The sequence below is a fragment of the Piliocolobus tephrosceles genome, unplaced genomic scaffold (assembly GCF_002776525.5).
Source record: "Piliocolobus tephrosceles isolate RC106 unplaced genomic scaffold, ASM277652v3 unscaffolded_108, whole genome shotgun sequence".
NCBI classification, from domain to species: Eukaryota; Metazoa; Chordata; class Mammalia; order Primates; family Cercopithecidae; genus Piliocolobus; species Piliocolobus tephrosceles.
This window is the reverse complement of record NW_022291865.1, coordinates 2190490-2204734: the sequence shown is the minus strand read 5'-3', so window position 1 is coordinate 2204734 and position 14245 is coordinate 2190490. Positions and strand designations below refer to the sequence as shown.

Sequence of the window (14245 nt, the reverse complement as noted above, 5' to 3'; positions counted from 1 at the left end):
CAGGTGTGAGTCATTGCACCCAGCCATCATGTAGTTTTAAATCTACAAATAACGATATACTAACTACTTATTCCCAGTCCTTATGTTAATGTCCTAAACCTTCTGGTTGTCTGAAAGTTATTCTTTAGTATATTCCTCAGGAAGAGCTTCTGGGAACAATATTCCCTGAATTCTAATGTATTAGAAACAGTTTGCCCACATCCCTTATTCTTGAAATGAATAAAAGAAGTCATGTTGTATATAAATCCTTGGTTCACATTTTCTTTCCTTGAGCATCTTAAATATACTGCTCCAATTGCTTCTGGCGTAAAAAAAAAAAAAAGTCTTTACTAAGAATACAAAAACCAGCCAGGCATGGTGGCACACATCTGTAGTCCCAGCTACTCGGGAGGCTGAGGCAGGAGAATTGCTTGAACCTGGGAGACGGAGTTTGCAGTGAGCCGAGATGGCACTCCAGCCTGTATTGCCCACTGCACTCCAGCCTGGGTGACACAGTGAGACTCTGTCTCAAAAACAAAACAAAACACTGAATCTATATTTTATTTATTTTAATTATTATTATTATTATTTTGATTCTCCTGTCTCAGCCTCCCGAGTAGCTGAGATTACCTGTCACCATGCCTGGCTGATTTGTGTATTTTTAGTAGAGACAGGGTTTCACTGTGTTGGCCAGGTTGGTCTTGAACTCCTGACCTCAAGTGATCCACCCGCCTTGACCTCCCAAAGTGCTAGGATTACAGGCATGAGCCACCATGCCCGGCCGACACTGCCCTAACTCTCAAGGTGCATCCTTACTTAGATAGTATGACAGTGTGGGAAGCAGCATGGGACAATATGAAAAGGAGACATGCTTCTGGCTTCTGCCACTTACTAGCTGTGTGTCTTTGCACGAGTTTCTTAACCTCGCTGGGCCTCAGTTTCCTTATCTGAAAAATAAGAATGATAGTATTCCCTTCACAGGGCCAAATGGAATACTATCAGGAACACTACATAGTGGAACTCAATAAATAATAGCTACTGCGGCCAGGTGCGGTGGCTCACACATGTAATCCCAGCACTTTGGGAGGCCGAGGCGGGTGGATCACGAGGTCAAGAGATGGAGACCATCCTGGTCAACATGGTGAAACCCCATCTCTACTAAAGATACAAAAATTAGCTGGGCATGGTGGTGCATGCCTGTAGTCCCAGCTACTCGGGAGGCTGAGGCAGGAGAATCACTTGAACCCCAGAGGCAGAGGTTGCAGTGAGCCAAGATCACACCACTGCACTCCAGCCTGGCGACAGAGTGAGACTCTGTCTGAAAAAAATAAAATAAAGTAAAATAAATATATATATACACATACACACACACACACACACACACACACACAATTATTATTACCTGGTCATTTCCTTTTTGTTTCACAGGAAATTTGCGAGAATCCCCGATTTATCATTGATGGAGCCAACAGAACTGACATCTGTCAAGGAGATCTAGGTAGGAAAGTGCCTCAGGTCAGATCCTGCCAGATGATCAAGGGGTGATTACAAGGTGTGATCCCTTTCCAGGAGGTAAAGGGACAATCTGTTCTTGCTTCTAGTAACTTTTTGGAAGATTTTTTGTAACAGTTGCTTTATGGTCGTTTATCTACATGCTGGCGATGGCTTGCTTTCCTCCTCCATGCCTCCTTCGCACTCTGCCATGCGCCACAGGGGGTATCTGCATCCTGTGCAGATATCTGCATCCTTGAGATCAAGGACAAGTATCTGCATCCTTGAGATCAAGGACACTTACATACCCCACTCAGCATGACAAAAGCCCTGCTTTTCACTGTACCCGTCTTTCTTGGAAGACAGCTCTGTGACTGTGCACCAAGCATGCCCCTTGGGCATGGAGACTCTAGATACACACAAAAGGCATCGCCAAGGAAAGCACTTGTAACTGGAACCCTTGTTTAAATTGCCCCAGCACAGCTCCATATTAAAGGAGTCTTTCAACAAAGGTGGCATCCGCCATGTAGATGAGCATCTAATTTTCTCTTTGGTTAGCTTGGCTGCTCCATCTGATCTTCCTCTCTCTCGACCTCTTGTTCAGAAAGTATTGTCTTTGGTGTGGACTATAAGCAAGCTCTGTGAAGTAAAATTGGAGAGAACATCAACAGAAACAATTTAAATTTGAGGAAAAGGGACACCCAAGACCAAATGAAAGGAATTTGTCTTATTTCGTTCCAGAAAGGGAGGCTGAGAAGAAATCAGATGAATATCTGGGTTCCTGTACCTGGGGGAAGGCTTCCTGCAGAGCACTGGACATAACAATCTGGGACCTTCAAACCAATATACTCTTTCCAAGGAAAGACTGGCTGCTTCCAAGGAGGGCAGGGAGGGTGGCTGCAGGCAGCTCTCGTCTCCCCTGCACACTCTCAGTTGCATTTCACTTAACCCATCCTCCTTAGAAGGCAGCTCTATGACCAGGTACACCCCCTATTACACATACATGCACGCACACACACACAGAGCAAAGTGTTACCTCCAACTACATACAGTACTCTGTCACAAAAGAACTCGAGAGATAAGAAAATGTCCCGGTCTCATTCCGTTGCCAGCAATGTCTCACTGCCCCCTATAGACCGGTTCCAGGGCAGCTGCCTACCTGGCCTTCCTTCCAGTACAAATCATCTTGGCGGATGGTTCTCTGATGCTTAGTCTTCGCTGAGGTCAGAAGAGGAATTGGACTCACATTGCAAAGGCACAGGGCAGGGTGGATTTCCTACAGGTGTTAGGAACAACAGCCCGGTTATGATCACCTACTGCTCTGTCTCCATTGAGTCCTAAAAAGGAAGTGAGTTTATACTGCAGTTGGAGGAACTGCCTGCAGCCTTGAGGGAAATGTCTAGTCACAGGGAGTAAGTTACCTGTTGATCATATTGTCAAGGAATTCCTGTCCAATTCTCCTTCCCTGGGTTGACACCTCTGTAAGGTCAGATCTGGAGGTAGGACAGTGGGCACCAAGGGAGTTCCTGTTCAGGGAAGTGGAGTGGCTGGCTGGGACTGGGGCTTTTTCTTCCCAGGAGGAGAAGGACTGCTCACGATCTGTGCCCTGTGTCTGCCTACAGGGGACTGTTGGTTTCTCGCGGCCATTGCCTGCCTGACCCTGAACCAGCACCTTCTTTTCCGAGTCATACCACATGATCAAAGTTTCATCGAAAACTACGCAGGGATCTTCCACTTCCAGGTGAGGTAATGAGAGTGTAGTTAAGAGGGTCAGCTGCAGGCCACCCACCGCTGGTCTCCTGGCCTTGACTTCCCAGAAGCTGGAGGAAACTTTCCACCCATCTACCCCTAGCAGCAACAGTGGGCATGGACCCCCTTAAGGCTTCAAGCCTGGGAGGAAGCAGTTGCTTATCTCTGGATCCCTAATCCCTCCCCCACCACCTTCCACTATGTCCCAGAAAGGCAGGAAGACATCCTGTTTACTGTGGGTCTATTTTTGTCTTTGCAGCTGTCTGGCTGCTGTTACTGCCTGCAGCCCTTCTCAAGTGGGTCCCTAAGGTATTAGCACTGGGACACCACAGGACCCTTCAGGTTGTACAGGAACCCCTGTCCAGGGCTCCTGTGTACTTCTTCCTCTCTAAGGCATGGCGGTACCAAGGCTATCACTCCTCTCTTCCAAGCCCTGGAAGAAGAGTCTGCTTAACCTGGGGATCAGGCTTCTTGTTTGCCCTAGAACTGAGTCTGATGGTTCTAGAATCCATCCAGTTACTGGAAGTTTTCTGAGTCCCAGTCATCTTGGCATAGAGCTAGTGCTAGAGCAGAACCAAACTGAGTTCTACCTGTGAGGGTCTCGTAGGTTCTGGGATTCTGGGGCGTCAGCCTATCTCCAGCTTCAAAGGCTCCCTCATGTCCCAGGATGACCCACATAACCAGTTCTTGCTCTGCTGATCTTGCATCTCAGCACAGAAGGCCTTAGAAAAGGTCTATCCCCAGGCTCAGACTCCCCCTCCTGCTGCCTTGGGAACATGGCACATTTAAAGGGTCTTAGATCTAAAGGGCCTTAAACACAAATATCAGATAGATTTCTGTTCTCTTTTCGATGAGGGAGAAAGTGCCATTGAAAAGGAGACTAAACTGCATTTGGCCCTTTTCAGTTCAAACTGATTCATTCAAAAAAGAGCAACATCCAAACTTGAAATGATTGGACAATGTTCCTGCTACAGCTAGAATAGATTCTGGGTCACTTTGTTCCTCCATTTCAATCCTTGTTCTTCAGTTTGGCATCAAGAAATACCTAAATCAAGGCCGGGCGCGGTGGCTCAAGCCTATAATCCCAGCACTTTGGGAGGCCGAGTCAAGCAGATCACGAGGTCAGGAGATCGAGACCATCCTGGCTAACGCGGTGAAACCCCGTCTCTACTAAAAACATACAAAAAATTAGCCGGGCATAGTGGCGGGCGCCTGTAGTCCCAGCTACTCGGGAGGCTGAGGCTGGAGAATGGCGTGAACCCAGGAGACGGAGCTTGCAGTGAGCCGAAATTGCGCCACTGCACTCCAGCCTGGGCGACAGAGCGAGACTCCGTCAAAAACAAACAAACAAAAAACCTAAATCAGTACAGTGCCTTCACTGCATAGTTCCCAACCCTGGCCACATTGAATCAGTGGGGGGCACCTGAGAGTACTGACACCCAGGCCCTGCCCCAGACCTGCTGAGCAGGAGAATGAAAATCTTACATCCTAAGACACTCAGGGAGCACCCACTATACCCATTACAGGGCTAAACTCTGTGGAAGACATGAAGTGTATTATGTAACTCACTTCCAGCCCTCGAAAAGCACACAGTCCAGTTAGAGACAGATTCACACACCCCAAACCAGTATAGGATGAACAGGCACCCCGATGCAGAGTTTAGGAAATGATGCTGCTTTGGGATCCAAGAACCCCCTGAGGAATGTGGAGGAAGGACACATTTCCTAACAGTAATTTGAGTATGTGACTCTGTGCTTGACGCTTCTATGCAGTTCTGGCGCTATGGAGAGTGGGTGGACGTAGTTATTGATGACTGCCTGCCAACGTACAACAATCAACTGGTTTTCACCAAGTCCAACCACCGCAATGAGTTCTGGAGCGCTCTGCTGGAGAAAGCTTATGCTAAGTAAGCAACGCTTTAGAATGTGAGATGGGACTAGAGGTGAGAAAGTGGTTTGTAAAATCCAGCCAAGGCCTCACTCACAGGAAGAGGCATGTGCCTCTATACACGCATATGTGTGGGCATTGGTGTCCAAATGTGACCCAAAGTTAGGGATCAGTTCCAGGCAACAACAGCTCTAATTAAAAACATTAAATTTAAGAGTAGAAATGAAGATTTGCATAGAAGACCTTTAGCTTTAGCTTACCAAGGCGAGTTCTTTCATTGTGCCTCCATGGTGGCATTGCAAGTCTTGGATCAGAGCATTGTATCTCTGGAGCTCAGATCCCAGGGTCTTGCTTGGCTCAACCTCACGTGCTTATAGCAGATTTATAAAACCATGTTGTCTCTCAACTCGAAAGCTCACCCCAGATACTAATAATGGATTTAAAAAATTTTTTTGAAACAAGGTCTCACTCTGTAACGCAGGCTGGAGTGCAGTGGTGCAGTCACGGCTCACTGCAGCATTGACCTCCTGGGTTCAAGGTGCTCCTCCCACTTCAGCCTCCCAAGTAGCTGGGACTACATGCAGGCATCACCATGCCCAGTTAATTTTTGTAGAGACAGGGTTTTGCCATGTTGCCCAGACTGGTCTCGAACTCTTTGAGCTCATGCAATCCACCAGCCTCGGCCTCCCGAAGTGCTGGGATTGCCGGTGTGAGCCACCACACCGGCGGCTGCTAATGACTGTAATGCAGCCCTTCCTCAAGGTTCAGGATGTAGTGAAAATAGCTCTCAGGAAGTGAGAATAGCTGGGTTTCAATCCCAGTGCCTCTGGCTCTCTGTGGTCTTGGGTGGATCACTTAGCCTCTTGAGCTCAGTTTCTTCATTTATGAAGAAAGGGAATCATTGTTTCCATCCCATTAGCTCTCAGGGTTAATGTGGAATTGATGAAAGAACATCACAGCATCCAAGAGGTAAAGTTCTGGTGGCAGTGGTACCTGGGCTTTGTTTCCTAGAACTCTGTGACCCCAAATTGGTCTTCATCCTCTTTCTAAGGCTCCATGGTTCCTACGAAGCTCTGAAAGGTGGGAACACCACAGAGGCCATGGAGGACTTCACAGGAGGGGTGACAGAGTTTTTTGAGATCAGGGACGCTCCTAGTGACATGTACAAGATCATGAAGAAAGCCATCGAGAGAGGCTCCCTCATGGGCTGCTCCATTGATGTAAGTCTGGGGTATGGGGCACAGGGCAGGGAGCTCCAAGTGTCAGGAAGCCTTTTACCCAATGAAGGGCAGCATAGACAGAGTGCATGTTTTGTTTGAGGAAGCAGGAACTGGCTGTCAACTTTGAGGACTGGGAATTTCTCAAGGGAGAACGCTTCTTGGGGATTTTCAGTAAAGACACTGGTCAGGGACAGTTCAAGCTCTGGAATGTCAGTGGAAATCAGTCCAGAGGCCTGTGTCAGTGGAAGCCTCCCTTGCTGATGCTCCTCAGTCTCATCCTGCTCCCATTAAGTTGGCCACATACTTGGCTGTGGACCTGAGCCCACCATTTCCCTAAGAAAGCCTCCCAGTCACTGCACTTTCACCACACCCCCCACTTGGGACGTGGGCTTTGTGTTGTTACCTGGGAGAAGCTAAATCTGCAGCCCCTTTCAGTGCAAAGAAATGCTGTGAACTGAGACAGGAGCCAAGGGTAGGGAGATGGCCACCCGTGGCCAGGCCTCCTTCAGGGGGCATGTCTTCCCTGAGGGGCTCAGTATATTGCTATTGTAGTCTTAGTGGTTTCCATCGGGGAGGATGGGGTCCAAGCTGAATTCCTGCCCCTTTCTCTCCATAACATGCCCGGTGGAGCTTGGAAGATCAGTTAGCACACAACAGCATGGATGAACTTTTTTTTCCTGTATCATTTTTCTCCATCTTTCCTCCATTTGTGCTCTGTTGATCTCTCCTCTCTCCCTTTGTCTGTCCCATCTCTTCCTCCTCTCTCCTTCCCTTTCCACCCTTCTGTATTTGTTCTCTCCCTCTCCTGGGTTGTTCCCTGCTCTCTCTGTCGGGCCTCAGGATGGCACGAACATGACCTATGGAACCTCTCCTTCTGGTCTGAACATGGGAGAGCTGATTGCACGGATGGTGAGGAATATGGATAACTCGCTGTTCCGGGACTCAGACCTCGACCCCAGAGGCTCAGTTGAAAGACCGACCCGGGTGTGTATGCCTCCGATTATCAGGACTGACCATCCCTCCAACCCACATGACCCCGCCCTGCCAGTGTCAGACTCCCCTCAGCAGCCAGGGCCTTACCCACACACCCCCCCTGGCACCTCCCAAGGGTCTGGGTTGAAATAACTTGCTCAGCCAAGGTTCCTGAAGAACATGCAAGAACCAGGATTTTGGAGGGAATCTCTGCTGGAGTTTCTGCATATTCTATGGTCCAGGCAGTTCCTCTTATAATGAACTATCAGACAGAAATAGCAGAGAGACTTAATTTATTTTAAAATATTTTTCCTCTTCTAATGTATTCGTTTATTCATTCAGCACTTATGTTTGAGCTCCTACTATGCTCCAGGCACTCCTCTAGCAAAGCAGATTCTCTCCTCTCTTTCAGTATTTGTGGAAAAAGCAAGGTCTCCCTCTTGTAGAGTTTATATTCTAGTACTTTCATAAGTTATACCTGCTCACTGGAGAATACTGAGCCATACAGAAAAACACAGAAGAAAATTTCACTTATATTTTTCCCCATGTAAAGATAACCACTCTTAACATCTAGTGTATGTTCTTCCAGGATTTTTCTATGCACACACTGAATCTATATTTTTATTTTTAAAATGTTTTCATACTGTATGTACCTCTTTGCAGCCTGCTTTTTTCAGTTAGTTTGATTTTTTTTTTTTTTTTGGAGACCAAGTCTCGCTGTATTGCCTAGGCTGGATCGCAGTGGTGCCATCTCGGCTCACTGCAACCTCTGCCGCCCAAGTTAAAGTAATTCTCCTGCCCCAGCCTCCCGACATAGCTGGGATTACAGGTGCACACCACCACACCTGGCTAATTTTTGTATTTTTAGTAGAGACGGGGTTTCACCATGTTGGCTGCTGGAATGGTCTCGAACTCCTGACCTCAAGTGATCCACCTGCCTCAGCCTCCCAAAATGCTGGGATTACAGGCGTGAACCACTGCGCCTAGCCTAGTTTGATATTCTTGATGTGCCCAAAGTATTCTCCTGTAACATTTTTTAGTAGCTACACAATATTCAAACACGCAGATATGTTATAATTTATTTACCCGATACCCTATTATTGGAAAGTGGAGTGTTTTTTCTTTGTTTTGTTTTGCTACTATTCTAAAATGCTGTAATGAACATTCCAATAGATACATCTTTGTATACATCCATGGTGACTTCCATAGGACAGATTCCCAGCAGTAGAATTGCTGGGTTGGATGATATGCTTAGGTAATGACAGAAGACTCATTTCAAGCAGCTTCCCAGGTCTACAACTAAGGATTAATGAGTCTCCCACCCCTCCCAGTCCATTCAGCATGATCTGGATCATGAGGACTGAGATCTGGAAGAGACTGAGATCTGGGAGAGGCCGAGATGGCAAAAGCCCTGGCTCCACCCATACTATACCTCACCTTGAAAAAGGCTCTAGGAATTCTGCAGCCTAGCAAGGCTCTGGGAAACTCATTTTAAAGCTGTTACGTTAGTCGGCACACGGAAGCCATAGAGAGCCTATCCAGGGCACATGGGACTTTAGTGATCCTACCCTTCTGCCAAGGATCCCCCATGGCTGCAGCTTGGAAATTTCTGCAAATGGAAGAGCTACCCCTTAGGCACGGTCGTGTCTGAGCAGGGATCTCCTCGGGCCTTCTCAGAATTCTCTCCCTGGGCACTGGGACTCTTGATTTCTTGAATATTATGTTTTAGGTGGGTGTGGAGGAGGTGAGGGGATGTAAAGAAAAAGGCTAGATTTGGCCAGGCGTGGTGGCTCATGCCTGTAATCCCAGCACTTTGGGAGGCTGAGGCGGGTGGATCACCTGAGGTCAGGAGTTTGAGACCAGCCTGGCTAATATGGTGAAACCCTGTTTCTACTAAAAATACAAAAAATTAGCTGGGCATGGTGGCACGTGCCTGTAATCCCAGCTACTCGGGAGACTGAGGCAGGAAAATCGTTTGAACCCAGGAGGCGGAGGTTGCAGTGAGCCGAGATCGCGCCACTGCATTCCAGCCTGGGCGACAGAGCAAGACTCTGTCTTGAAAAAACAAAAAGAAAAAGAAAAAAAGAAAAAGCTAGACTTATGTGTCATCTAACCCCTTTTCTCAACCCCTTTCTCTTCCAGGAATAGTCAACCCTGGATGGCCTCAGGGGAAGGGGGATCCTGAAGCCCAGGGCAACCTCCAACTCTACCCCTTCCTCCTTTGAAGGATACTAAGGGATCCAGAAAGGAGGGGCAGGGACGCTGTTACCCACCCCACATCCCAGCATCCACATTGCTCTCTGATGGTCAGGACAGAGCCTTCTCAGGGAGACCAGCTTGTCTGGAGCTGTGTCTCTTGACACTGTTAAAGAGCCAGTGAAGGTCTGTTCGTGGTCATGAGGCACACTTTCAGCGAGCAGAGTGGCCTGTGTCTTCACAGAGCCCGGAAAATGAACTAGTATGAACTTTGCCTCCAAGTGGCAGAACTTCTGTTTCCCTGCCCCTAATGGGCTCTCTGGTTACTGCTTTACAGACAATTGTTCCAGTTCAGTATGAGACAAGAATGGCCTGTGGGCTGGTCAGAGGTCACGCCTACTCTGTCACGGGGCTGGATGAGGTGAGCCTGGTGGGGCTTGGTGGGGCAAGGGCACCCTCCTGGGTTAACCTCCTGAAGTCAGGACTTAGCTGTTGGGGCCCCTTCCCTGTCTGCAGAGCTTGCCTCTGATCAGGACATTCAGTTCAAGGTCCAAGCCACACAGAGGGGCCTGTGAAACTGGTAAAGGTGGATCCTGCCACAGTTGGTGCATCGTTTGTGTAGCTTTGCTTTTCGAGCTAAAGATGGCAATTTTTCCAACATTTCCAATGAACAAATTGAAATATCACTTAACTTTGCTTTTACAAAGTTGGTTTCATGTGTTCTTGAGCTTCCTGTTCTCTCATGTTCAGAAAGCTACATTTGTCTCTGGGTAGCCACGGGGACTGGTTCCAGAAGCCCCAATGTTAACAAAATCTGCAGATGCTCAAGTTTCTTCTATAAAATGGAGTAGTATTTGCATGTAACCTATGCACATCCTCCCGTATACTTTAAATCGTCTCTGGATTACTTATGATACCAAACACAACGGAAATGCTATGTAAATAGTTGTTACACTGCACTGGGGTTTTTTTTGGTATTATTTTCTATTGTTTTTTCTTTGTTTTTTTGAATATTTTTGATCCACGATTGGTTATATGCCAAAGCCATGGATACGAGAGCCTGACTGTTCTGTTTTGCTCCTTCTGGGACTTCTGGGCTTTCCTGGGCCGTGTCTGAGACAGGAACATTGTAAGGCCTGTTGCACACGGTTGGGCAGGTTGTGCCCTGTACAGAAGGATGGGCTGAGAGGGGCAGTTGCCTGCATCAGCCCATTGTAGCAGACCGGAGGAAGTCTGCTTGTTTGTAGTTCCTCAGTCAGCCAGGGCCTTTTGTCTGTCTGTCTGTCTGTCTGTCTTTCTCTCTCTCTCTCTTCTCTTTTCTCTCCTCTTTTCTTTCTTTCCTTTGAGATGGAGGCTCACTCTGTCACCCAGGCTGGAGTGCAGTGGCACAATCTTGGCTCACTGCAATGTCCGCCTTCTGGATTCAAGCGATTCTCCTGCTTCAGCCTCCTGAATAGCTGGGATTACAGGCGCGTGCCACCATGCCCAGCTAATTTTTGTATTTTTAGTAGAGACGGGTGCTTCTCCATGTTGGTCAGGCTGGTCTCAAACTCCTGACCTTGTGATCTGCCTGCCACGGCCTCCCAAAGTGCTGAGATTACAGGTGTGAGCCACCACGCCTGGCCAGCAGAGGCCTTTTTTCTAATTTATATGAAGACACCTAATGTGCTAGCAGGGCCCTACTGTTTATGTCCCGCCTCCTCCCCGGAAGCTCATAAAGGCAGGATGTTCCTGAGAAAATTGCCTCTTAGAAGATAGAGAGGAGATGGCCAAGCCCTAAATCAGGCAGACTCAGGAGGAAAGGTCTGACCGTTCCATTCCCCAGCACACTTCTGATTAGTCTCCTTGGCCAGAGTCAGGCAGAACACCCTCCCGTAAGGGATTTGCCCCCCCCCCCCCCCGCCCCGTCCCAGCCCTCAGGGCAAGACAGAAGAGTCCCTTTCCAGACAGGCTGCAGAGCATGAGAGCTCTTTCTCTGTGCTTAAGGTCCTGTTCAAAGGTGAGAAAGTGAAGCTGGTGCGGCTGCGGAATCCCTGGGGCCAGGTGGAGTGGAACGGCTCTTGGAGTGATGGGTAGGTGAGGGGACCCCACGGGATTGGCAGTGGGGGACAACAGGGCCCCGGACAAGGCTGTGTTGGGAACTGAGCCATGAGAGTATTGAAGATGCTTGGTATAAGATCACCCTCAAAACCAACGATCCACAGAGAAGAGGGGCACAAGTGTTGGCTCCAGGGAAGGGCCAGGAGCGGAAGCGGGGTGCTGGGGACCCAGAGAGGTTACTGACAGCCATTGGCTGGAAAGGAAAGATTCCAGAAAGCGTGGGGAAGGTCCAGGCAGGAAAAGAGTATGAATGCAGGGGTCTGGGCTAGACAAGTGACTTCCCTTCTTGCAGTCTTGTGTTGCTTTACCTGTAAAATGAGAACAGTATAATTAGCACTTACCATGTGGGCTGATATGAGGAGTAAATGGGACTGTTTTTGGAAAGTGCTGAGCCATTGCCAAGATTTCCTTACCCGTGCTATCCCTGTATAAAGGCACAAGAGCCCTTTGAATTTTACTGCTTATCACTGAAAGGAATAGACTGGGGGCAACAAAAATAACAAACATGGGAAGTCATTATGAAGGCTTCAGCACATTTGCAAAACTTCCATGGTCCCACTGGTTCCTGATGACCTCTACTGAATGGGAGGCGATTCACTACTGAATGAGCCCATGAGCTCCTCTTATTTCGAGAGGGGGATGGCAGGACTCAGTAGAGGAGAAGGACCACACCCAGGCAGCCTGGGCCCCTGGCTTCTGTGCTTATGTACTGCTGGGTACCTCTTAGCCCAGCATGTAATTACTGGTTTGTTCAATCACTCGTTTAGCAAATGTTTCTTAGGCACCTACTACATAGGAGGCACAGGTCAAGGCACTGGGAATAGTCTGTGAACCCACAGCCTCCCTTGATACACTGTGATTAGAGGCTGATCCTCGTGTCCTGACTGCCTCCTGCAGATATTCATATGCCTTCCTTCACTTATCCACACTACAAATCCTTACTTCCTCAGTGCTGACTTCTGCCAGGCCCTAGGCTACCTTCTGGGGATGTAGACATGAACGCAGACTCATGGGCCCTGTGCCTGTGGGTTTAAGGTCCGGGGAAGGACAGGCAAGCACACACTAATAATTGAGATCAATGCCACAGTAAGGATCACAAAGAGGGGGCCTCTGCACCTAGTTTGGGTGGGAGGGGAAGCGTAGAGAAAGGTTACCTGAAGGGAGCAACTCTCTGCTCTGGGAAGGCCCTCAGTGACTCCTCAGTTGTCTACTTCACTGGCCCAAGTCACCTGCAGGGACCCTTGCTGTGATCTCCAGCCTCAGAGCTTGGTGTGCAGCCCTGCCCTGCTTACCATGACGCTGCCATCACAGGGGCTGGAGACAAGTGGACCCAACGCTGTTCACTTAAGGAGATTCCCTCTACTGCATCCCTCCTCCTGGTCTCAGGAATCTCCATGTCCCCTGCAGGGCTCTCACTGACTCCAAGTACCTCCTCAACCCTTTACCTTTCCAGGGAGCACCCAGTTTAGTTGAATTCTCCTCAGTGAGCCTGAAACATATGTACACTTTATTGGCCCCATCGTGAGGAGAGAGAGAGTGTGAAAACTGCCCAGTCTTTAGAAACACAATGCTAGGCTGTTTCCCAGCACAGGAAAGGAGATGTTTACAGGCTTGGCCTTTTTCTCTCAGTAACTCAGAGTTTCTTATTATATGACAGGCACTCTACTAACAGCTTTGCGTGCATTATTTCATCTGCCCAGCCCAGCCCTGTGAACAGCTGACATAATCATTTTCCTTTTGCAGTTGAGGAAGCAGAGTCTGACAGAGGTTAAGTGACCTGCCCAAGGTTGCATAGCTAGCACTATTATTAAATGGAACTCCCAGTTTGTCTATGACCAGAACCCAATTCTTCCTTTTTTTTTTTTTTTTTTTTTTTTGAGACGGAGTCTTGCTCTGCCGCCCAGGCTGGAGTGCAGTGGTGCGATCTCAGCTCACTGCAACCTCTGCCTCCTGGGTTCAAGCGATTCTTCTGTCTGCCTCAGCCTCCTGAGTACCTGGGACTATAGGCGCGCACCACCACACTCAGCTAATTTTTGTATTTTTAATAGAGACGGGGTTTTACTATATTGGCCAGGCTGGTCTGGAACTCCTGACCTCATGATCCACCCACCGCAGCCTCCCAAAGTGCTGTGATTACAGGTGTGAGCCATTGCGACCGGCCCAGAACCCAATTCTTAACCTTTAAAGTATGATGAGGAGAAGGGGCAAGCCCTCACCAGCCCATTTAAGGAGTTTACGCTCAGTCTCGATGTGAGAATTCACTGCTATTGGGTTTCACACTGAAGGTAACAGATGAGGTCAACATTTTGGTGGTTCACAGTGGCTGCAACTCTTTGTATTTCTCCTGTCCCAACCTACATCAGGCCTTCCCTTCTTCCTCCTTCCTTAATTCCTCCATTTTCCCACCAGTTGGAAGGACTGGAGCTTTGTGGACAAAGATGAGACGGCCCGTCTGCAGCACCAGGTCACTGAGGATGGAGAGTTCTGGTGAGTCCAGAACCCAGGAAGACCCAGAAGGGTAAGGGATGGGGAAAAGAGGGGAAATCTCAGACGTCAATCCCCAGCTGAGGTTATCAGATTCCAGCCCTTGAGAGATGTGGGCTGTGTTCTCCTCCTCCAGCCCAAGGCCCAGCAAGGATGAGGTTCTGAGA

At 48.5% G+C, this 14245-nt stretch overlaps 1 protein-coding gene across 1 annotated transcript in view; it reads left to right on the top strand.

The window, feature by feature from the left end:
- LOC111529157 (calpain-3) overlaps nucleotides 1-14245 on the top strand; it is a 51643-nt gene that overhangs the window by 23378 nt on the left and 14020 nt on the right. The window contains exons 2-9 of the mRNA XM_023196003.2: nucleotides 1408-1477; nucleotides 3093-3211; nucleotides 4992-5125; nucleotides 6158-6326; nucleotides 7167-7310; nucleotides 9832-9915; nucleotides 11481-11566; nucleotides 14004-14081. Of these exons, the coding sequence (XP_023051771.2) occupies nucleotides 1408-1477; nucleotides 3093-3211; nucleotides 4992-5125; nucleotides 6158-6326; nucleotides 7167-7310; nucleotides 9832-9915; nucleotides 11481-11566; nucleotides 14004-14081 (884 nt within the window). The remainder of the gene's footprint in view (nucleotides 1-1407; nucleotides 1478-3092; nucleotides 3212-4991; nucleotides 5126-6157; nucleotides 6327-7166; nucleotides 7311-9831; nucleotides 9916-11480; nucleotides 11567-14003; nucleotides 14082-14245) is intronic.